The sequence below is a fragment of the Enoplosus armatus genome, chromosome 3, assembly GCF_043641665.1.
Source record: "Enoplosus armatus isolate fEnoArm2 chromosome 3, fEnoArm2.hap1, whole genome shotgun sequence".
NCBI classification, from domain to species: Eukaryota; Metazoa; Chordata; class Actinopteri; order Centrarchiformes; family Enoplosidae; genus Enoplosus; species Enoplosus armatus.
Genome location: NC_092182.1, coordinates 9,724,583 through 9,749,802, shown reverse-complemented (window position 1 = coordinate 9,749,802; position 25,220 = coordinate 9,724,583). Strand labels below are relative to the sequence as shown.

Here is a 25,220-nt window from a genome sequence, read left to right as displayed (position 1 = left end):
GAGCAGTTTATTCACTTACCTGAGCGAGTTGAAGGATTTCAGGATGTACTTCAGGGTCTGCCTTTATGGGGATTCCTCCTGTGTCAGTATCAGGTCCATGTTTCTTCATCCTGCCGGTGCTCGTGCTGTGAATGCAGCCCATGCTTCCAGCAGACACCTCTTTTTCCTTGTATCTTTAATTTCCTGGAATCTTATCTAAGTGCTTCAGGTCTTCCCTCTTTGTTTTCCTCTTCTCAGCGCTTCATGTTTTGAAGAGCCTCCTTATGTTTCTACGACAGCCAACGTCTTCCTCTCTCCAACATGTTCCTTCTTCCCCAGTGACTCCTCACACCTCTGCCCTTCTCCCTGACAGCTTGTCCTGCCTTGAAATCCACCCCAGATCACTTTTTTTTCACCTCCTTTGCCCTCTCCTCTTACAACCCCTCTTTCTCCCCTCCAAGAAGTGTCACCAAGCACAGACCTCCACCACCCCCCCTTCTCTCTCTCTCCTCTTACACTCTTCCCTGTCCCCTCTCTGCTCTCTGGCTATCCTCACTCTGAAAGCATGCAAGCATACACTCACCACCTCTCTCTTCCCTTCCCCCTTTCCACTTGCCAATACCTCCTTCTCTCCTCTTTCGCCTCTACAGACCCTCAAATGTCTTGTACGCCGCTCTCTCCTGCTCCACACTTTACAGACCCTCCAGTCTTCCCCTCTCTCTCTCCCTCTCTCGCTCCATCAGGCTCCTCTTTGCCGTCTCTCCACGGGGGAGAAGGGGGCAGCTGTTTTGGCTTGTTGATGTCAGGCCCTTCCCCTTTCCTTTGGCTTCCCTTCAGCCCCTCTCACTCTCCTCTTCCTCATGGGGGAGTGATTAGATAGAGCTCCTTTCACACACGTCATCCCTCTAGACTCTGTAACTTTGCACATGAGAACATACCGTAGTCTTGATCCCACTTCTCCCTTCTCTCAGCTTGTTGTGAGGAAGTGAGAACTTTTTAACCATCTGCTTGCCTGGAGATAACGGACACAAGGTTGAGACTTAATATTTCTGCATTTCCCTTGAATGTGAAAATGCTAGATGTAATGAACTCCACCCTGCTTGATAGGATGCATGACACCAACATTAATGTCCTCTCTCCACTGAAATGAAAACAACGATAGGCTCTGTGCTTATATCTTACATCTGCTTCTCCCCTTGTTAAATTCCTTCAGACTACAGCTCTCTGTGTGTCTCTCTCTCTCCCTGTAACACATAACGGTATTTCCTCAAACTGGGCTCTCCAGACAAAATACTGCTTTAAGCAGGAGGTTTTTAGGGTTGTGAGGGGGAAAATCTCCAACAATAAGCTCTTTCTAAAACCATGTTTTTAGCCCCCGGTTAGAGCGTACAAAGAGGCCCTTGGTTTAAAGTGAGACAAATCCGGGGCTGCGCGCTAAATTAGGCGACAGGCCATCAACGTGCATTAAGTGAAACTTTCAGCAGCTTCAGAGATGCCACTGTGTTGCAGTTGCAATGACAACATCAGCAGCAGACACATAAACAATGATAGATTATATATATATATATATATATATATATATATATATATATAATTGGTATGCATGATCATGGGCAATTTCACTTGATACATCATCTAGGGACCTGAATGACACAGAGCCCAGTCATGTTGTGGCTTGAAGTGGAGGAAGGACCCTCCTGTGTGGACCAGCTGCTGATTCACATGGTAACAGGGGTGGGGGCTGTTGGTGAGTGGGTGGGGTGCACACACGTTTGAACTCTAAGATGCAGTCCTCTTTTCACTGACACACACAGGGGTGGAAGAAGTATTCAGATCTTTACTTCAGCAAATGTAGCAATACTACATTATAAAAATACTCCTTTCCATGTGTAAAAGTCCTGCATTCAAAATCTTAAGAGCACAGAAGAGCTCTCAAAAGTGCTCATTGTGCAGCAGAATGGCCCCTCTCAGTGATTAATATTATTACTGATGTATTGATGTGTAAGCAGCGTTGTCATGTTGTGGCTGGCAGAGGTGAAGCTATTAACTATATATACACTTTAAACACTGTTGGGTAGTTTAATTTATAACAATGTATTATAATAAATAAATGACAAAACTCAAGAACCAGTACTTCAAAGCACTTTTGTAGCTTTCAGAGAATTGTAATGTGGACTTAATATCAGACAACTGATACTAAATTAAAAACTAATTCAAAGATTAAGGATCTAAATGTTAAATGACTTTATGCATCTTTCTGTCTTACACCGACACTTTAAGCTCCCCGAGTGGCCACTTTAATATAAACTATATACTCTAAAACAAATGTGCATGGGACACAGGAGCAGTTTGTTCGTTCCAGGTATTGAACTCTCATGTGCGATCACTGTGCTTCAACATACACAAACTCCTTCATGAGTGCAATTATTTCATGACACATGAAACACCTAAAATGAATCTATATTAGCTACCAGGAACCATTCCCACACAGTATGCTGATGTCCATTGAAAAGAGTGGCCTGAGGGGTCTAGAGGAGTCCTATCTTACAGCAAAGTGTGTGCCCTGTGTGTGTGTGTGTGTGTGTGTGTGCCCTGTGTGTGTGTGTGTGTGTGTGATGTGAAGCTCAGCAGGATCCTAACCAGCTGCCACCAGGAGTCCGGCCCTCAGCAGGGGGTTGAGACTGAAGAAATACTGTGGAAATCGTCTGCCTCACAGACCACACCAGGAGAACAGTAAGCAGAGGAAAACACTCTGCTGTTGTTGCACATTAAAGTGATGCGTTTGATGATGCAACTCGTCATCCCGCAACAGACACTGGTTTCATGGTTAATTTAAAATGCCATGCTGTCACAAGTGTGTAGGGCCTAGTCAGGTTAATAGAGGCAACAAAGAGGAGCTGCTCGACAATTTGGCTTGTCTAAACTTTTAACTATTAGAGACAAGCACACACTCAGCTTTTAACGTGTAGTTTACACACTTCAACAAGGAATTTTTTAACCCTTGGTCTGAATCTCTCCAGTCATGCATACATATACAATGACCACATACTATTTGAATGTACATAATGACTCCAATTTATTGCAAATTGGAAGACAGCATCATGTAATCTCATGCAAATGCTCACACCCTACCAGAGGCAACTCCAGACTTTCCCCAAATATTTGTATTCCTCACTTCAGGAAGAGTGAATGATTTAGACAGCTGCAGAGAATCTTTAAGATGGCTGGAAACGACCACCATGAGCCTTTAATTGATTTGATTATTTCATCAGAAGGTATAGAAAGAGAGAGACATCTGTACAAGGATTGGGGTTGATAGTAATGGCACTTATAAGGTCGCTCCTGCAGCACTGTAGTCTACGTACTACGCAGTCTTCTCTAATACTGGGGGGAATCAGCTGAGAACCAATTCAATCGATGATTTGTTGAACGCTGCACACATGATTGAAAAACATTTCTGAAATTAGTAACCGGTCAACATTTGTGACTGTTAAGTGTTGGAAGACAGGATTTTCTTGACTAATTTTCATAAATAAAATTTGATTCAAGAGATTAGTTTAAAATAATTCTATATCAAATGATTTTCTAATGAATAAAAAGGGCTTCTCATGAATAGTTATACATTTGATTTAGCAATTAAACAAGTCAATGAGTCAAAAGTTGAAAAGAAAAAAGGTTGCATTAAACAACATCTTCAGTCATATAATCCAACCTCACCAAACCTGTGATCCACAAATGTACAAATTCATTTTTTTCCCCACTTTTTCCATTTATTTATTACAATTAATTCAATGTTATCCATCACTTTTCCATGTGTCAGCTACTCCTTTTTTCCATTTAAAACAAGTCCAGTATGTGACTATTCTTTAGAAGCTGAATAGTCCTGAAGGTGGGTCAGGGGAGGGAGGATGGGTGGGTGGGTGGGTGGGTGTATTTGAAAGTAAAGGACAGGTTTGTAGGAGGAAATAAGGGAGGGAGTAATGTCCTCCCAGGAGCCTCTTCCATGTGAGGAGTTTTTTTTTCGTAAGATATGTGAGATTATTTTTTTTCTGCATTCGGCGTTTTCTCCTCTTCTTGCGCTTTCAGGCCTCGTCTTGTTATTCTCTCTCTATTCTACGTCCTCTGCGTCGTCTCCTTGGTCTCCGTCCATTAGCAAAGCGGCGTACTTACTGGCTGAGCTGAACTTCTGAAAAAAGGCAAAACAAAAAAACAGAACCTGGATCAGTACAGGAAGCTTTGGATGCTAAACGAATGTAGCGTATACAAGAGAAAAGATGTCAACTTTCTCAAGGAGCATGAAACATTAGGGACAACTATTTTATGACTGATGATGGGCTATTTATCCACTGTAAATCCACTTTTAAAAGCTAATGTATGGTGGAGGCTTTAGGGAAACCCTTTAAAGAATAATTTGGGTGACAAAGTCTGGCTAAACCTTGGCAGTGAAGGACTTACGGGGGTTGGGGTTTCTTCAAATTTCTTTGGCTCTGGGGGTGGTCTGGAGTCTCGGTCTCTTCTGTTATCCTTTCTACAATCAGAATGAACACTGAGGTTTTAAATTTTATCAGCAGAGCTCAGTGCTGGAAAGTTGACCCTTTGCTGTGAATCCTCAAACACACAGTTTAACACAAAGCTAAAAAGGAGCACAAATTATGTTCATTTTCATTAAATTTCCATCTGAAAATTAGCATCTACAAGCTGCCTGGCACCTAGTTCACACCGTGCTCAGTCCTCATTTTCAGAAAAACATCAGATAAAATTCAGCAATGTCCCAAATTTCAGTTGTACTGTTGATGTTTTAGCGCTGAAATTGATTATGTCCTGCGCTGCATTTAGGGGATTGGAACCATTTGGTGTAGAAAAGGTAACGCATCAAATGTGCACACCGGAAATCCTGGTGTCCTTGTGTTCCTGGTGTCCACAACACTAGGAACAATGAATGCGTCATCAGTTGTGTAACTGAGCATAGGCCACTCTTTACAGATGCCCAGAAAATGTCCTCCCTCTCTCATTAAGAACTTTGGAGTTGCTAGCTTTGGATGGCTGACCTGTCTGCCTCCTTTCTTCGGTCTCTGTTGGGCCCCTCTCCTCGGCCCCGCCCAGCTCCAGGCCCTGCAGGCCCCCCTCTTGCCCGTGGGGGCCCCCGGTCCCGACGCACACCTTCAGCCTTGTTCTCATCTTAAAGGAGAAGCCAGACAGTTGAGTGAAGGGAGGTTGGTGGACTCTGTACAGTTGACTACACTCACAACACACTGCAGCATTAAAAGCCACTGGGTTGGATTCAAGAAGTGTTAGTCACTGATGTAGGGCCAAATGAGAGGTGCACAACTGCTTCAATGCAAGCTTAGCTATAAATTTGATATTTGCTTGAAAACTGTGCCAAAGGTTTACAAGACTATTGTTAAAAGCCCTATTCTGATACAGCACTGCAGATAATGTAGGTATTCAACGTCATCACATTTGTCCTGATTGCACGGGTCTGAACCTGAGATTTCTCTTTTTTTTTGTGGCGCATTAGCACATTATTCTGCACCATGTACGTCACTTTAATTATTTGTAGAACAACGCAGACTAATAATGCAAGACATATTTTTGTGCTCCCTTTGCAATGAATACACTCTCAGCTGGAAGATGAGCTCATGACCTGCTCCTCTCAGACACGTTCTCGCTTTGCCAAATATGTTCATTATGATAGTTACGAAGTGAAAAGTAAGGATAACAGCAGCTCTTACACCTCATGTAAGTGAGCTAGCCTTGATAAAAAACACTGGGATTGTCTAAGATAACTCATGTGATAACACTGCATATGTACCATAAGGAATTAACTTTCTGTTTTACCTTTTATGGCCTAAATGAATTGAAAACCCCAGATCCCTGGTCTCATGCAAACCTCAGTAGCCTTTTCTGGACCACACAAGAGTTTGAAACCACTTCCATATCAACATTTCAGCAGCAAAACAGCAAAGTTGTCCCATTTTAATCCATCCACCATTTCTGTTTTGTGTGTAATACCCTTCAGTCTCACAGGCTGTCGACTTTGAGTGTAGTTCAAATTCAAAGTCTCCATTATCACACACTTTTGCAGATGTATGCAAATGTTTGTCGTTTACATGAATGTCTTCCTTCTTCAATTTTCTCCTGTCCTGTTAAAGTTGTGTGCGAGAGCCACACTTCACTTGTTTGTTCAATTGTATTCATAGTCTACACTGAGTTTGGTCTCATCAGTAAGCCTTACCTTTTCCAGATCCCATTTCATCTGCAGAACCTGGGGAGCTGAAGAGAAAGAAAGAACAGTCAGGGAAAAGATGACTTGATCAATCATTTGTGCTCGAAAAGCCCTTGTTTTGAAATGGCTGTTTCAGAACAGTATGTTCCTGAAAGGCTCCCTAGCGTACAGTCTCACTTGTGTTCTCACCTGAGCTTGGGAGGAGCTGAACCACTTGGGGAGACAGGAGAGACTGGCTGTCGTCCATCACCATCGCTAGAGCCTGTGCTGGCTGCACTTCTCTTGGCCCAGACGTTCTCCTTGGGAGGAGGTGCAGGCATCACCTTCAGCGGCTCCTTGGAGGAGCCGGTAGAGGGGGGCAGCGGGGAGGACCCAGGGGAGGTGGGCTCACCTTCTCTCCCACTGAAAACCTCATTGTCCCCAGAGCGCTCGCTATCTCGACACCGGGACCCTGGTAGATGAAAAGAGGAGCATGTTGTTTCTTACTGCTTTACATCACTGTGGATTATTTATAATGCTTTTACCACTTGAGATATTCGCCATTTTTGTTTAAAGTATATTTTTCTAACACTATAAACTAAGAAGGTGTACTTTTTGAGAGACAATAAAAAGGTCTATAAAAATGTACTAAAAATCAAAACTTTGATTTCTGTTTGATCTCACAGACTACAGACTGAAGTTTTAATGGTTTACAGGGTTGCATGACTGCGATGTGACTGATAGAAAAGATCCTACAATGAAAATGGTGTATTGATTGAAAGCGTAATGTAGAAAAGAGACAAAAAAATTGGATACATTAGATATGGTCACCCAGAAGCGCGAATGAACTGAAGAGGTATCTCACCTCTTCCAGAAGTGCTTCCTTGCTGTGAAGACTCACTTCCTGTGCGAGATCGCTCAGTATGAGATTCCTCAGTGCGCCAGCTTGGGTCCCTGAAAACAATAGAAAAAGCTTACGCATGCTTGAAAATTCCAGTGGGATGAAAAAAGTGACAGTTCAGAGAATAGGGCCGAACTTTGCTTTTGCGATACACACTGCTGTGTGCCAAACAAAGCTAAAGCAGATAATGAGGAACTACTGCAGCTATATACAGTTACAAAAAAATTCCAAGCATAAATAACATGAACTCCTCCCAAAACAGGATAATATTATTTATAATAATGTTTTAAAACAGTGGGCCTAATAAATAACAAATTGACTTGCCACCAACTCATCAAAATTATGTGACAACCATCCATGTCAACCCCTGACCTGTCTCGCATTTTTCTCTCAGGTCCCCGGCCTTTGTCCTCTTCCAGTTGCCTCTGCAGGCGCTCTTCCTCCTTCTTCAGCCTCTCCTCCACCTCCCTCTCCTTCGCTGCTGTATCAACTGGCTTGGCCGCGCCAAAGATGGATGAGGCCCTGCTGCCAGAGGTGGGAGCCGCAGCTGGGGAAGTACCACCACCACTACTACCGCCACCGCCGCCGCCACTGCTAGCCTCCTCCTCCTTGGGTACACTACGGGGCTTAAGGTTTAACTTGGGTCTCTGTTGAGGAGCTGCTGTGAGAACAGGAAAGGATAATATTAATATGGAGTGGTGTGGCTTAAGACGGTGTCAGCACAGTCAACTTCCACTATATTTTGACAAAAAACAAACAAGCTTAATTAAAAAGGTGTCAACATAATTTGCAATTTGCGTAATGCTGACCAAATGTAGTATTTATGTATTGAACACTCACCTCTCTCCTCACGCCTCTCATCCCGTCTCTCGTCACGGTCTCCGTAACGATCCCGGTCTCCATAACGATCACGGTCTCCATAACGATCACTGCTACCCCGACTGTCATCATAATCACGGCGGAAGCCACTGCCAAAGGCACGACGACCTCCTCCACCACCACCACGAGAGTCAAAACCTAGAAGGATAGCAGGAGAGAAAACTGGTAAAAGGTGTGTATAGTAATGCATACACGTGTATGATAAGCATATTCAAGCCCAATCAAGGTTCCAGCAGGGCAAGTAAGGAGTCATGTAAGCCAATGATTTGATTAGGATGGCCATGTTGAAGAATATTTTATGATCAGGAAGCCAAATAACTGCAGATACAGCCACATGGATGGGAAAGCAAGGTCCACACAAGCACAACGACAAACCTCCTCTATCGAAGTCTCTGCGGTCCCTGTCGTCATACCGATCCCGGTAGCGGTCTCTTCCTCCGTCATAGCGGTCATTGTCCCGCCGTGGCCCATCTCTGTAACGATCCGACTCATAGCGGTCCCGTGATCCTGCAAGAATTGTAATAGAATAATGATGCATGATTCACATATGAACTGTTGTTCTGACGGACTCAAATAGATCTTGGATGGAAGACATTCAGTAATCTTTAGTCAACATTTTCAATAAAGAAAATACATAAATAGCACTTTAGCTTGTTTTACAAATGAAAAGATGGGCGTTGAGTTTGGACACTTTTGAATAGCTAGTTTTGGTCCAAATTGGTCCAACTACTGTTCTCCTAGGACGTGAAAGTGGTATCAGTTTCATCCTAGTTTGTATCACTGGTGTCATTCCCAATCTAAGAAATAGATCCCTTCTTTCAAAAACTGATTACAGAATTATCCTGGGATCAAGTGTGAAATGTATGAACATTGAAGCACAAACAAAGCCAATTCTGACTCACTCTCTCCAAAGGCATCATCTCTCCTAGGAGGTCCATCGTCGGCATCTGCACTGGGCCGAGCCCTCCAGTCAGTGTCTGTCTTGTCAGGACCCATGTCTGACATCCTTCCCCTGTCTCGGCCTCCCATAAGTCCACTGTCTCTCTCTGAGGTGTGACGAAAAAGAAGAGGAGATATTAAGTTTAATTATAGAATATGAAGGTTGAGGGACATACTCCCATCTGCTAAATGACTATGAATGCAGAGAGGAGCCTAGCAATGGCATGCTAGTGGCCAGAAGTCACATCAAAAAAAAAGTTAGCCACGTACCTTTATCATTAGACTGGTCTGCAATATCCACACGGATCCTTCGGTTTCCCAGGTTCTGTTGGCATGAACAAACAGTTGGCAAATAGTTAGTGATTTTCCCGTATACATTTTTATGAGAGAAAGAAACCATGTCATTTCTAGCACAACTATAGATCTTTGTCATTTTATACAGTGCAAATAAATCCTAACCCAAGATTGTATTGTGCAATACAACTACGGGGAAAGTCATATTCTCATATATGATAGTTTAGTTCCAGGTGTTAAAGTTCCTGTTGCATCCTCTCACCTCTTCATTGAGACTAAGGGCCCTCAGGAGGGAATCCACATCATCAAATTCAGCATAACCAAAGCCCTTCAGCCTCTCTGGGTTACTGGGCTCTCGTGGCAGACGCACTGCACTGATCTGGAAACGAAGATAGTGACAGAGTAACATATGAAACAAGAAAATGCACGGATCTGGGCTCAGCAACTGGGTGTACAGTTCACCCAAACAAGATCAGGAGAAACACAGTAGTATGCAAATAAAATACATGGAAGTAATGGGTTGACTTTGGGATGGAGGAAATGCCAGATGAGAATGTCAATTTCTGCCCAAACCTGAAATAAAAAATGCCCAGGTCAGGACTGCACTAAAGTTACCTGCACTGTTTAACTTTTTGACAAATCAGCCAAGCTAATATTAGTTGACTTGCAAGGTCTACCTAAAGGTATGGTGCTGAATGAGACATTTAAATTGTTTGAAAGAGTTTTATGACTCTGTTTTGCTGTTAGTGAAACAGGACTCTCACCAGATTGGCTTTTGGAAGGTCTTATCTGTAAAAACTTGTTCTTCCTGGCTGCAGGAAACTGTCATAAAAACTATAAATTGAACAAACCAGTTGAGCAACATTAGAACCCTCTTAAACGTCTGTCTATAGATACAAAGGGAAAACAAAGAAGCAAGGTTGACCTGTGGGTCCTCTTCTTTATTACTAAACAAATACACATCCTTCGGCATGTAAACTACAGACGTCCAAAGGGCAGTGTGTCAATGAGGACCAAAATACTTCAGAAATAAAGATTTCAATTACAGATGTAATTGAATATTGACGAGACTGACTAGCTTGACCAGATTTTCAGATAAAGACTGCAACTGAAACTGTCACTTGAGTTTCACTGTTTGTGTTGCCTTGCAAAAAAAAGAGTTGCAGTGGCTGTAACCACCATGTGCTATGTGCTATACGCCCCACACTGCATGCGTGTTTGCCGGCTACACCTACTGCCAAGCCACGGAAGAAGTCTTTGATCGAGTCCTCAGTGACATCATAGGGCAGGTTGCCCAGGAAGGCCGTGTAAGGTGGGCTGCGGGGCAGCCGGGACCGGTCAATATTGGGTTCACGAGCTGAGCGAGGCGCTGTGGGCAGGATGGAGCGGTCAATGGGTGGTGCCCGGTATGTATCCTCCTCCGTGTGCCACGAAGTCGAGACTGGAGAGATGAGAAGAGGGAAAATTTCAAACAAAAGCTAACCTTCAGTTACTGGACAACAACCCGATTACTTTCTCTTTGATACTGAATGCTTCAAATCCTGGAGTTCTTCTATTCTGACACATGCAAAAAAGCAAATTGCAAAAAAAAAAAAACTCACAACAATGAATCTTAGGGGAAACATATGGATTAGTACACATATCACGATCCAAATACACACAAGAGGCACTACAGTAAATGCCAAACTCCCATTCAAAAATGACTCAGTGTGACAAATAGTTACAGCTGACTGAAAATCCCTTTTAGTTCAGCAGACATTTAAGTTTTCTGAGACAAGTGTATTTATTAGGATGCGTATTGTGTTATTGTTATGCGAGGTAGATATTGACAAGCCAATAATCAGTATTAGGTCTGATACTGGCCAAAAACCCTGCATCAGATAGAGGAATAAAATATATATAGATATTAAGTGAAACTACCCAGAAATGTGATGTAAGCACTTGTATGGCACCATTTTGTAAGACTTTCTGTAAAGCAAGTAGCTACACTTCATGTGACAACTACATGTGACCATGTGATGTGTGACTTGATCTATTGCTCTAGCAAAGAGGAAACAGCAGAATACGAAATGTGCAATAAGAGCATGAATCAGGATTGTGAGATTCAGGTCGACAAAAACACATGTAGAGGCATCATGCTATGGGATATGACGAAGTTGTACAAGCCACAAAGAAAAACGGGCAGGGCGCATGAGAAACTCTGTCCAGAGAGCAATACTTCATAGCTGATAATAGAAAAATCATTGAATGTATTTGACCAACAAGATCAACCTGTGTGGTTGATAATGTGTGCGTTTTGAGGATTCATTTAACCTCTATGGTCAAACGTGTCCAATGGCATTACACCATCTGAAAGAAAACTGTAACGAGGCAGGCGGAACAGTTTAATGGTAAGCTGCAGCAGTTTTGTTGTCATTTTGAAGTATTTCATTACTTTATTAATTGAACAACTTATGTGTCATGGTTGAAGGTGGCCATCTCAGGCAACATGCATTTAAAAAGGGCATAGTGGACACTAAGAAAATATAAGTATAACCCAGACAGTGTTGTGATATTCACACTGGAAAACTGGTGTAAAGCCGTCTCTACATGGTTAACTAATCCTGACCTTTTCTTACTGCTGTATAACTTAATAAGATCTGAAAAAAGACCAATGCTGCTTTGCCACAACACATTTACATGTAAAACAAAAACGCAGTTGCTCATTTTACATTCTGTCAAGTGTCAGACCACAGACAGACAGGTGACAAATCAAAAGGAAAAACAAACATTGTGTCTTAGTAAGGTGTCGGGCCACCACATGCCGCCAGAAGTGCTTCAATGCACCTTGGCATTGTCTCTGAACTCTACTGGAGGGATCAACATCATTCTTCCAAAGATATTCCCTCATTTGGTGTTTTCACGATGGTGGTAGAGAGCACGGTCTAGCACATCGGTCCAAAATCTCATATTGGTGTTCAATTAGGTTGAAATCTGGTGACTGCGAGGGCCATAGCATGTGATTCACATCATTTTCATACTTGTCAAATCATTCAGTGACCCCCTATAGATGTAGGAGATGGATGTCATCTTGGAAGAGACCACTCCCATCAGTCGAAATGTTTCATCACTGGATAAGGGTGATCACTCAGAACAACTTTGTATTGATTTGCAGTGATCCTTCCCTCTAAAGGGGACAAATGGACCCAAACCATGCCATCAAAATTCCCCCCACAGCACTGTAGGGGTCAAGCATTCAGGCCTGTACCGTTCTTTTGGTGTACGCCACACATGCACTTGCCCACTTGTCGAGAATATGGTGAAGGATGACTCATACCACTTTTTTTTTATCTCTGTAGACCAGGTGTTTATGCACTGCAGCCCTACTATATCCCTCTTTATGTGACTGTACACGGACTGTTATTGCTGATCACATCCTGCATTGACATTCTCAGTCACCTGAGGTAGAGTTGCTCTTCTCTTTTTCCTTACATATCATACTAATGCACAAGCATCACTGTACGCCGTCGACCACAATGTGGTATCCTATTTACTTGTGTCTTTCCCATAGATCTAAATGCAGATGTCACTTTAGTCACTGAAGCTCCTGCCATCCAATGAACTCTCTTTCAAAGTCACTTAGATCTTTTCCTCTTGATGCAAAATCAGAATCAACTGGGCCTGCTCAGCATTTTTATACATGCCACAGAGCGTAATTGGATGTTAATTGCACCATGCAGTGTACCTGTGTGGAAGCATCTGCATTTGTTGTTTCTCCACTCATCTATTAAGGTTTTTCCTTTAATTTGTCACCGGTGTGAATGTTGATGGCAATACCAGTTTGACTGCATTCTTCAACGCATTTTCATTTCTCAACTAAGAGACAACCTGAGCAATAGAGAGATGATGTTGATTTTACTAATGTAAGATGGAAAATGTGAGACAGATGCAAGACATGCAAGATAAAGACTGTGTGCATTTCAGTGTGTGCTCACCATCTCCCTCCAGGTCGTCAGTCTCATCGGCCCAGCTAGTGGTTTTGGGCGGGTAGCTGGGGGCTGCGTTGCTGCCTCCACTGTCCTCTGCCAGGAAGTCGGTCAGAGTGAGGGTCTTCCCCTTCTTATTCTTCTTCTTAGCTAAAGGGGAGATGAACGCAGAGTACACGGAGGGAGTACATAGTCAGCCATGGAAGAAACATGCTAGGCCATGGGTTCGTTTCCCATGTGGATGTCCATCAATCAAGTCTTTATCCACACCCATGCTTTGGTTTATTAAAAAAAAACAGGATTTACATCTACAAAAAAGAAATAAAAAGGTCAAATTTACCTTCATTTGATGTATTAACCCATTTCTTTGGAAAACTACATATGGCTACAGTGTCAAAACAGTGATGTCAGTATGGTTTCACTAGGTTATATTAGATTTCAGCTATTATTTCAAACAACTCACTGAAGTATTACAAAATATATTCATTAAAGCAGTGAAATGTTTCAGCACTGAAAGATTAATTCTTTAAAGCACCAACACAACAACGATCTGGGTTTTCAAAAGACTTGTGTGTGTGTGTGTCTCCCCTCATGTGGACAGCTGCATCTCTGCATAGACAAACACTGTGTTGTCCAGCCAAGCTAGATAAGGGGACTGCAATGCGAGAGTGATAACAAAAACATTGACTTATTTTCCTATTGGAATACAGACACACAGGGAGTGGTCTGCTTGTCCAACTGTCACTGTGCAGCAAGCCAGAAAAGGCTCGCCTCTACCATTTGCCCAGTACCAAGACACAGGTGCAATAATTGTTACATGTTCAAACCACTGGGCTGCATGTTTGCTGCATTTACGAGGAATGTATCTTCTGGAGTCTGAACCAGCGTGTCATGTATCCATTGCAGAACATTCCTCTTAATGTCTGTTTGAACGGCAAACAGTAGCCAGTTGCTTCACATGGCTCATCTCATAGAGCAGGTCTAGTTTGTTTTGGTCTGAGGCAGAAAAAGGGCAGCGACAAAGCAGGCTGTGAGCTTTATTGTGAAAATCCCAGCTGTCAGGACATTCTTTACACACATTACAAAACCTACACACATACAGAGGGAAACAGACTGTTTACAACTCTTTCCCAGTACATAAGGCCAAGTCATTGTTTACAATTAACAGGCCTAACTAACTGGCCTTGACTGCTTATATCCTCTAAAACCACAAAATACGATACTGACTGTCTAGCAGCTTTCTAGCGCCCCGCACGAAATGTGGCATTAGCCAGCTAGGAGCTGCGTAACGTTAACTTTTGGCAGTAACGTTGCTGAGATCTGCTCAGGCTACCATATTAACAGCCGACAGTTAACTATTGAGCGAAACAAGCACGTTGTTTGCTTGCCATCTACGTAGGTCGATTTTGTCTTTATGCCTATGCCGGCTTAGTCAGCAAAGGACTGCTGATGGTGGAAGTATCCCTGCTTAGCAGGCTAGATTTTAGGGCCTAGTGCACGTCGCAGCGCCAGGATCCAAGTGCGCCATCATCGGAGCAAGACTTGGCTGGCCGGATGGGACGGCTCAAAGTTGTGAAGCTGCCAGGGAAGTGTTTAGGATGCGACCCAACCGGCCCAGCTGTCCGGTTTTATCAAACACCGATACTAGGGAGCTAGGCTTCACACGTGGGGAGACTCCTCGGGCTGCCCGGACTTCTCGGCCCAACCCCTCCTCCACGAAACGCGCTTGCGCCCGATGCTTATCAGCTCTGAGCGCCACGGCGAGCTCCGCTACGAGCATACAATGTGCCAGCTCTGCACGCAGTTAGCAACATTTCATTGCATGTTACACAATGTCCAGTACATGTTATACCGTGTGTACTCAACCGCGGGCAACCCAAACATCGCAATAACAATTTTTATAGGAAAATACCGCATGTAATCTGTAGGTTAAAAAAATCAGGTTGTGCAAGTCGTTGCTTCGTTCATTCGCCTTCCTCTTTACCGGGCCAAAACAACCGACAAACCTATTTATACACGCGGGACAACGACGCGAATCAATAACACGAGGCATTGACAATCCCTAAACTTAATTTGTTTGATTGAATCGAAGTATAACCCGCTGAAAATCCCCCCAACCGACCCAGATCGTTCACCCTCATAAACCTCACCTGACGCCGCCATGTTGGAGAGCGAGTTCGTAGTAGTTCCCGGATGAAGGCGTCAGAGGTTTATTATCGGGAGCGCGCATCGCCGTTCACGAGGCCGTCTCCTCCCTTGTTAGCTCTCCCACATCTGCTCAGCTGCAGTGGCTGACATTTCCTTTTCACTAAGTTTTTTTTATCATATCTGTCACTGAACTAGCGTTAGCTGTGACTCTCACGGTTCATGTGTTTCTCTGTTGTAGCAGTCTCCAAATCCTTGGACTTTTCCAAAAACCTCTATGCAGCTTTAAAAGTGAGTGGTGAAATTGTCAACGATTGAATTATTAATGATTAAAGTAAGTCCCAAGACTTAAGTCCCAGTGTTATATTATTTGGTGTTTGACAGCAAAACTGTAAGGAGATACAACTAGAGACCATCTTGCAATGGGATCACACCAGCCGTGACGCCCATCAACATGTTGACATACAGACTCATGTGTAGGCCTACTCAGTAGTCATTACTACATTATTACATGAGTAGTCTACTCATTACTCATGGGTTGGACCACACCCACATACTAACATACTGGGATACAGTGATCCGCGACTAAAAATGAATGTGGACTAGGGGTGTAAAGTGGCAGGGCCCTTCCTTACTTCCTACCCCCCTACTTCAGGCGCCCTTGCTTGGACTACACCCGTCTTTGAACTCTGCCTTCATTTTGATCTCAGCTACAAACCTGTAAAGGTTCGTGACTGCATCTTGCATGGTTGTGACTCTATAAACACCACACACAGACTTACGAGGTGAAAATCAGCCACGCTGTCACGGCTTGAAAATATATCTTTTTCTGAGAACTTTAGGAGTTTATGGCAACATTTTCTAAAATCTAAACTTTCAAATGTAATTTTATCATGTTCAGAAGTATCTTATGTATTAACGCGAACTTAGGGGAACTGCTCGTCATGCATAGCCAGACCTCTCCAGTCAGATCTCCAGGCCTTGGAGAAAGGTCTGGCTCCACCCATTACCAATCTGGGATAGGAGAAAAAACACTCTTTTTTTAAACCAATCACAATCGCCTTGCCGTGACGGTGCCCTTGCAAAATGGTAACACTCATATAACAGGAGGAGAGGAGAATGCCGACTGAAATAGTCGCCCAATGGCAAACTTATCCTAACAGCCCACATCTGGTGAGTCAGACTAGGGAACTGCTTGAACAACTGAGAGCTCTCAGTTGCCAAATAAGTATTTTGTTGATTTTAGGATTTAAATTCCTCCGAGGCCAAGCCCAGACCTTGGTGTGTGTGTGTATTGAGGCATATTTGCACATGAATTATTTTAAAGACACCCTTTCACACTGTTATATCGCCATATATTATATTATTGGACTAATGCGTTAACGTGTGAGCAGCATTTTAGTGTTGTGGCTGCTAAAGGTGACGCTAATTCTACGACTGTATGTACTCTTGCATAGTTTATCTATGACAATGCATCATATTTCATAAGTTAATATGTTTTTATGTAAAATCTTTATTGGGAAACTAGTAACTACAGCTGTCAAATGAATGCAGTGAGAGTAAAAAGATAAAACTTTCCTCTGAAATGTAAATATAAAGTAGCATTACTTGGAAATACTGAAAACTGTAGTAGTACTTGAGTATTTAGTTACTTTCCTCCACTGACGAGTATTTGTGTTTATGTGCTGAATGCTTTTTTAAATAACTGGATGAGAACAACATAAAAAGGAATCAATTATTATTGTGTTGAGTTTAGGAGAGTATTAAAGGGGAGCTGACAAAGATATATTATTTGTTATATAATATTTGTTCTGTATTTCAAATTACAAAATTACATTCTTCATATCATAAACCAGTGTTTTAAAGCTACAAACAAGAGGAGCTGATTGAGACCAAACCAGAGCTAAAAGGCCAGTTGATATTGTACATTTGTCATTCGACCAGAAACATGACTAATGGAAGAATAATATTGCCCTGTTTGCTTGCACGTTACCACCACAACAGATGTAAAAGGTTTAAGTATTTCAGGGCCGCGTGTCCACTGGCTTATTTTGAAGTTCTTCTGCCCCCTAGTGGCCAAACCTCAATCAAGGCAGCTTTCTTTCTTTTGTCTACAGAAATGATCCAATCATCTATCTATCAAAATCATGTAATTCCTTTAAACTATGTTTGTTAATGAGCGAGGGCTATGATAGTGCAATTGATATGACAACAACATATCACAAAACATAACATAACACATTCTTACATTATGTAACAATAACAAATGCACAAGAGCCGTGACAAATGGTTTTATTCATTTTATTCAGACAATGGTTGCTTTGGAAATAGTCTGTTTCACTGTGGTTTGATCGAATGCCTTTATTCAGAATTGCTTAAATCCTTTATGGTCTATGTGGTCTTGGTTCAAAATTGGCTTTAGTTGACGGAGCCAGCATGGAATTTTTTTCCCATAATGGATAGTTGTGGGTTGTTCTGCTTTCATTGTTGGGACGGTCCCAGATTCTTTGTTCCAAATTAGCTTGATGCCGCCAGCTCATCCAGTGCGTCCTGGAGCCTGTACAAAACACAAATGAAACAATTTGACTTTCAAAACATTCACGTTGAACGGGTCATGTGAGCTGACTGGAACTACTGCCTCATTTCACCGTGTAGTTATACTTGACCATGCAAATCATGATAACAAGGGATTTTAGTATTCACCTCCACCACCACCACCACCTTGCCTCGATCTGTTTTTTCTTACTTGAAGTCTCCACCATCCAGCAGACTCTTGTAAGTGGCAATCTCGGCCTCCAGTTTCATCTTCATGTTGAGCAGCGTCTCATACTCTTGGGTCTGATGCTGGATGTTTGCACGCAAGTTGGTCAGCTCCTCCTCCAGACGCATAATAAGGGTGTTGTACTTCTCCATTTCCATGTTGTTTCGTAGCTCTGTGTTGTGTAATGTGTCCTCCAAGGAGGCTTTCTGATAAAGGATTGAAAAGGCGGAATCAAAAGCATGCTGAGGATATTTTAGGGAAGCAAGTCTAATTTGGGAGAACATGGGAAAGTTACAGTCTTTGTAGAAAAGATTATTTGGGAAATATGGCTATAAAATGCATGCTTACTAAGCTCTGTTGGGATGCAAGTTCAATTTCCAGGGTCTGGATCTGTCTGGATAAGTCACTCTTCTCGATGTGGGCTCCCTGGAGAGCTTCTGTGTTCTGTGAAACCTGTGCCTGCACATCCACAATCTGCCAAGGAGACAGGGGAAAGGGTGTTAGCCAACAAACAGGATAGTTGCTGTAAGTGTATTTATAAATGATAACCCTTGTTTACACTGCATCACCTGATTTTCATGCCATCGTTTGAGGTCCTCTGCATTCTTCACGGCAATCTTCTCATAATTTCCCCTCATGTCCTCCATGATCTGGGCCAGGTCGTGACCTTTGGGAGCGTCGACGTCCACTTGCACGCCCGACTGGGAGATCTGATTCCTCAGCTCCATCACCTCCTATAGGACACAAAAGAGAGAAATTAACAAAAACATTCAAGCCCTATAACTTGTGAGCCACTGCTCCAAGATAGTGAAGTGCGACGATTAACTCACATTCTCATGGTTCTTCTTTAGGAAGATGAGCTCCTCCCTCACGGCTTCAATCTCACTCTCGATGTTCATCCTGGTCATGTTGGTGTCATCTATGACTCTCTTCAGCCCGGCAATGTCAGCCTCCACAGACTGGCGGATTGCCATCTCATTGTCGAACCTGTAGGAGTGCACGGACACAAACAGCTCCTATTTACACTGTGCTGTACAGTATAAAGTTTTATTCAAGATATTAGACCACATGCAAACAAACTCTGCACGGACTTCCATTTGCAAAGTCTATAACTTTTGTCTCTGCCTTTGAACAGGATGTGTAAGCGTAGATGTGCCTCTTTCAAATAAGCTTAATATATAAAACAACATAAATAACTCTGAGGTGAAATCTAAAACAACATACTTTACTTTGAAGTCGTCAGCAGCAAGACGGGCATTGTCGATCTGGAGCACAAAACGGGCGTTCTCCGCAACCTTATCGAAGATCTGGACAGAAGAAAGAATTTATGACATAGTGACTTTTATCAGCTGAGATTTTTGGACCCGTGGGTGTAAAAAAATGTTAGTTTGTTTAATTGTTTTCCTAGTTTTGCTGGTTAGACACAGAAGCCTCTTTATTCAATGCAGAACTTGGTGGTCTGCTCCAATCATTGTGTGCTATGAGGGAGCAATGTTTCACACAGCTGCAGAATCAAACATATGATTTGAATCACTATTTCCCGTTATGTAACAATAAGCCCCAGAGTCAGATTACACGCTAGAGCCACAACATGGTTGAATCCATAGTAACATTCAGCGAAAAGAGGAACCACAAACTGAAGAACAGGAAGAGGGAATGTTCCTGTGCCAAAACAGAATCTGGTTTGTTTTAGCATTGTTGGAAAAAATGGGTTTCCTGTCTGAAGAGAGATTTTTCTTCTCTCCAATTTTCGCCCAGCTGCACTGTCTGTGTCATTTTCTTTGTATATATCACTGTATGTGTTTATGTGTGCAGAGATTGTAAATTCCTTTGTGTGTGAGTGTGTTTGTGAGTTTCTTATGTGTCTCAGAGGAAATACTTGTCCCTTTATGTGTTGGGGGAAAAAAACACAGTGCCACCATCCATCAGTGACATTGAAGATCTGGAGTCTGTAGAAGAATGTGACATTTGACTCTGCTGACTGGAGCTGATTGTTATACAACCAGTGCACTCACACGCAGCTATGTGCGCACACACACATGCACTCACGCTGGCAGTCCGAGATCCTTTGTGTGTGTGTCATTACCACACATCTGTTTCACATTGAGGCCCTCCTACGCTGGAGAATACTCGTAGAATCACCATTTACAAGCAGGACCCATTTGGAAATGCTTTTGTCTGGTGAGGGATGTTTGAGAGCCTTACTCAGTCTGTCTCTCATGATGATACCCGCGTGTTGGTGATTCATCACAGGAAGTTTGGGCCAGTTTGTGGCATGAACGGGTTTTATGGGGGAGGGTTGGAGCTTAGCAACCACACCCTTCATTCTCCTGAAAGAAATTGGATAACCTACAAAGGATACGCTGCCCGACTCAGCATAAATCTTTTTTGGACTTCTTATCATCAGGCTTTTGATGAATAAATACGCTGATAAAACTTACTGCTGCAAGTTCAGTAACATCTGAAACACAATGAGTGCATGTGATGGTACTCATTGATTCTCATGCTAGAGGCCCCGTCATGGATTTCTAAAGCATTTAAACACTTATATCCCACACATTTCTCACTGTCTGTCTCGCCTAGCTGTATCAAGACATCAACCAACAACCACAGCATCCCAGTTTAAGACAACATTTCATTTATTTGAATGATCATTATCGTTTGTCAGGCTTACCTGTTTGCGTAGGTCTTCTATGATGGGTTCATACTTGCTGTAGTCTCTCATGTCGGGCCCCCCCTTCTCCAGAGCCTCCATGATCTTCATCTCCAGCTCCTTGTTGGCCTGTTCCAGGTTCCTCACTGTCTCCAGGTAGTTGGCCAGGCGGTCATTCAGGTTCTGCATGGCTCCCCTCTCATTGCCCATGATCCCAGCACCGGCACCACCACCAGCCGCCATAGATGCACCGGCACCACCAAAACCTGAGCCCATACCACCTCCCATTCCACTGCTCAGCTTGAAGGCAGAGGAAGAAGAGGTGATTGGGGCACCAGACCGCAGGGCAGACGTGGAGACAGAGGAAATGCGGCTGCCCCTTCCACCAGCACCACCATAAATACTGGCAGAACGGTACTGGGGTGTGGAGCGGGTCATGGAGATGTGGGAAGAAGGCATCTGCTGCATTGATTGTCTGAAGCTCATTTTGGAGAAGTTTAGGCACGGAGGAGAATGAAGTGAAAAATGAGATGTGGAGGTTCGCTGCTGGCCGGCTTAGAAAGTGACGCTGGCAGCTGGAAGCGGGGAACTTATACTCCTACTTCTCTCCCTCAATCACAGCTGGTCTCTCAGACCCTGCCCACTTTAACATCGCCCTAGTCTTCCTTTCCTGCTCCCCCTCCCTGCTCTCTCATGTTCTCATTCACCCACATGTTCCCTTTTTTCAACCGACAATGTTTTTTCTGTCTCCAAGGAAATGCGTGAGGCATTTTTTCTGCAAACATTCACATTTGATCATCCAGAGCCAATTTATTTGCCAGTTTATTTGACTGAACTACAGAGATCACATAAACCACAGTTCATAACAAAGGAAAGAAAGCAGTAATGAACATGTTGTCCAGGGTAAAGTACACGCTTCAAATGAAAAAACTGGATTAGAATTAAAACAAAAAGTTAAAGGGTAGAATATTCTTTTCAGAATGAGCTTTACTTTGTAAGCATGCAACCAAATTCCTTTGGTTTGCCCATAAAAGGCATAATGTCTACCATTTACCATAGTTTCTAAGTCTGTGGTCAGTTAGTCCCCAAAATAAACTGATGTCTGCCTACTTTCCCATCTAGACTGAACTGAAAGTGAGATAAAGAAGCTGCAGCACTGATACTTTTAGTTGTAGCTAAAATAGCTTCAACTTGTTTCCTGGTTTACACTCTTAAAGTGCTAAATTAATTACGAGAAAATATCTTAAGCATGACATTGAATTGTTTATCAGAGTAGCCACAACCAGACAGCTATATCACGAGAGAAAACTGAACTGATTTACTGATAAACACAGTTGCAATCACAATCACATTTCAACACAGATAATAGGGTGAACAGTATTAAATCCTGCCATAATGTAAAGGGACACTCGAGCTTAAAATATAACCAGAAGACCCGAGAAGAGACGAGATGCATAAAGAACGAAAGTAAGCCAATAGCACATTGTTCAGAATACATTCAAAGGGAAAGAAAAGCTGCCCTCATTCACCAATCATACCACAGGCGATTATCTGCACAAATCAGTTCTGTTGAGCATTTTGAACAATTATCTTTGAAACCTTATCTGTGGTCCCTGTCATGAGAGCTGCCTTTGATTGCTCTTTTTTCCTTTTCATCCTTTGTGAACCACAGGGAAAAAAACACACAGAATTACAAAACAGTGGTCAACATATAATCAAGATTAATGTTATTTTAAGGAAGTGTGATGTGTTTTTTTTGTATCTAAATGACATCGTGCTTACTGCTCCTGTAGGAACTAGGACACAGTTGGCAGGAAACTATAAAAACACAAAAAACAGGAAAGAAACTGCATAATTTTCCCAAAAACCAAGCTGCAATACGCAGTGTTCTAGCATGGCTTTGGAAAGGTTCATATAGGTTTAACTGAGGCTAAAATTGTGGTCCAAGAGGATTTTCACAAAGAACTGGATAACAAAACCAAGTGAACCACCCCCAGGGAAGCTGGCAAAGGCTCTAACACCCTCCTGAGCTTCATACAACCTAGTTCTTTTCTTTCCTGGTCTTACCTCACCTTCATGGTTGATCGAGTTTCAGTGTTTCTCACACTTCATACCAGCCCTTAATCTCTTTTGATAATACTCAATAAGGAGGACAAAAAAACAGAATAGCATAGAGTAGCAAAAAGCAAAGAAAAAGAGAAACCCCCCCCCCACTGATGATGTGGCGAGGACTGGCAGATAGAAAGAGGAACAATAAATTAAATCAGCATGACTCACGCTGTCTTATTTGTTTGAATGTGTGTTGGCAACATTTTGCCTCGCCCGCCAGGGCCCAAAAGCAAACCAGAAACAAACACATAGAAACAGGGAAGTACCTTGACCAATAGGTTTTTTTTTTGAATGATAACTCTCCAGATTTTATCTCCCCACATGCAATAATCTGAATCTGAACTGCACTCCTCTTCCACAGATAAGACAGTAAAAAAGATGACGAAAAGAGGAGAAGCTGGAGTCTGTGAGTCATAGTAACACACAGCAGGAATCTGGAAACTACCACAAGAGTTTATGTGCTTCACAAATCTTGGACAACTGTCAGATTATTACTGCGTTCAGCCTAGCGTGGCCTTGAATGAACTTCACTTCCCTCCCTCTTTCTTGTTTCCTTTCACTCAGCTACAGTGCAGAATGAGTGCTCTCACAGGCTTATATACAAAGTCTAAAATGTGTATTTGCATAGATGCATATGCATGTTTAGCATTTGATTGTGAGCAGTGTGTAACAGATGCAAGAAGGAATGTGGAAACGCATGTGAGTGTGATGCACTCTTACACGCTCGCTTCCTTACATCCTCCCTTCCTCTCTTGATCACTCCCTCACTGACTCACCCACGATGCTCAAAATGGAACCAATAGAGGCAATTTGTTTATCTTTTTAATACATATCTGTATTCCAGTTTTATTGCCGGGACCGTCGGCAAAGCGTAAGGGTCACACATCAGAGGTTAGAGAAATGTGTCGACTAAGAGACATTTTCTCCGTGAGATGTCATGTCCATTTCTAGCGCAAAAACATTTCACAGGAAGACATAAAAATGAGATAGAGCTGCTGGTGGAGAGTCACCTATACTCCCATTTCATCATGTGGACACAAATGATTAGTTTCATTTAAGGAAGTAAAACTGTATCTTAAAAGAGTAACTTACACCACACCATAGACTGTCTGTATGAAGTAAATGTCAGGTTTATCTTTTTAGAATAATAAAGTTACACAAATATATGTGTGAGGAAAAGCTAAACAACTTTCATACAGTATCTTCTGACATCTTTGTTACATAAAAAAGGTATTTGGTCATTTTGGCAAAACTGACATTTTCATTTGAATTTATTCTCTAGGGACCTCGGATAGCTGTTGCAAATTTAATGGCAATACATCCAATAGCTGACAAGATTTTTCACTCAGAATTGGAAGTCAACCTCATGGTGGCAGTAAAGGAAACATCAGGTGATCACCAAAGTCATCCATGGGGACTATGAATGTCTGTAGCAAATATCCTGGCAATCCATACAATAGTTGCTGAGATATTTCCGTCTGGACTAAAGTGGTGAATGGACAGACTAATACTGCCATCTCCAGAGCCAGAGCTAAAACTTCAGCATCATCCTCTAGTATGGATCGTGTTTCATGAAGTAGATTAGCACATGATCAATGAGAAATAGTGATGACCAGATCATGCCACTCCTGTGGAATTTCCTGGGCTGAAAACATACACTTCCATCTGTCAGTCACTAGGGGGCATGAGTCTCAAAGCAAACAAACGTGAAGAGAAGAGTCTGTCCACACGTAATTGCATGTTTTGTACCTTCCTCCCAGACTTGTTACAATGTTTACATGTGTATTACCATTGTTTAACTTCATGCACCATACCTCTGTGTTTCCTTAATGTCTGTGTGGGAGGATCTCTGTTTGAACAGGCATCACATGGCGAAGCAGGAAGTCCGTTTTATAACTGATTTTGCTGATACTTTTGAGGGCTTGGCAGGGTCTTCCTGAACACTACAAAGTCCAAAGCTGAAACCAATGGCATCACTTCTTAAAATACATTCTTACAGAAAGGCTTTTATGGCATTTCTTCTGCATTTCCCTGTTCTATTGTTTACTAGTTTTCCCTTAATTTTAGCCTTTTGTATATTATTCATAAAGCTCTGCATGCATCATGTTCATCATAACCATATGATAATGTAGAGATGCAGGTGTGAAGTCATCACTTTTGCTGTAGCCTTCAGCCTGCTTGAGATTACTGTAGACCATCATGGATCCCACCCCATTCTTACTGAACGTCTAAGTCAATCTGTCAGTCGTTGTGAAATAGGTTTGTTTCTTATCTTTGCTAATTGTCTTCTCATATCCCTCCACTTGCTCATCTTCTCCCCACCCCTCCTCTTGTCTTGTAGCATGTACGTGTCTCCCTCAGCACATTCCTGACTTGATGTGTCATATAGC

The 25,220-nt window shown here is 42.6% G+C and overlaps 2 protein-coding genes across 7 annotated transcripts; both read right to left on the bottom strand.

The window, feature by feature from the left end:
- Window positions 1-3,030: 3,030 nt before the first annotated feature.
- eif4ba (eukaryotic translation initiation factor 4Ba) lies at window positions 3,031-15,343 on the bottom strand. 5 transcript variants are annotated; one of them, XM_070902600.1, is made up of 15 exons: window positions 15,313-15,343; window positions 13,172-13,312; window positions 10,433-10,638; window positions 9,460-9,576; window positions 9,174-9,228; window positions 8,867-9,010; window positions 8,340-8,471; window positions 7,926-8,102; window positions 7,458-7,746; window positions 7,050-7,138; window positions 6,395-6,656; window positions 6,215-6,252; window positions 5,028-5,157; window positions 4,435-4,507; window positions 3,031-4,165 (listed from the first exon to the last, which is right to left on the bottom strand). In XM_070902600.1, exons 1-15 carry the CDS (start codon window positions 15,323-15,325, stop codon window positions 4,088-4,090), a joined length of 1,944 nt encoding a protein of 647 aa, XP_070758701.1. In that variant the 5' UTR covers window positions 15,326-15,343; the 3' UTR covers window positions 3,031-4,087. The 5 variants fall into 5 exon arrangements, with proteins under 5 accessions (XP_070758701.1, XP_070758702.1, XP_070758703.1 ...); XM_070902601.1 differs by having other exon boundaries at window positions 7,458-7,743; XM_070902602.1 differs by lacking the exon at window positions 4,435-4,507.
- Window positions 15,344-17,594: 2,251 nt separating this feature from the next.
- LOC139282376 (keratin, type I cytoskeletal 18-like) lies at window positions 17,595-21,267 on the bottom strand. 2 transcript variants are annotated; one of them, XM_070902059.1, is made up of 7 exons: window positions 20,743-21,267; window positions 19,293-19,375; window positions 18,899-19,055; window positions 18,638-18,802; window positions 18,417-18,542; window positions 18,011-18,274; window positions 17,595-17,864 (listed from the first exon to the last, which is right to left on the bottom strand). In XM_070902059.1, the coding sequence occupies exons 1-6, from the start codon at window positions 21,205-21,207 to the stop codon at window positions 18,050-18,052; spliced, it is 1,221 nt and encodes a 406-aa protein (XP_070758160.1). In that variant the 5' UTR covers window positions 21,208-21,267; the 3' UTR covers window positions 17,595-17,864; window positions 18,011-18,049. The 2 variants fall into 2 exon arrangements, with proteins under 2 accessions (XP_070758160.1, XP_070758159.1); XM_070902058.1 differs by having other exon boundaries at window positions 18,054-18,274.
- Between the last annotated feature and the right edge of the window lie 3,953 nt (window positions 21,268-25,220).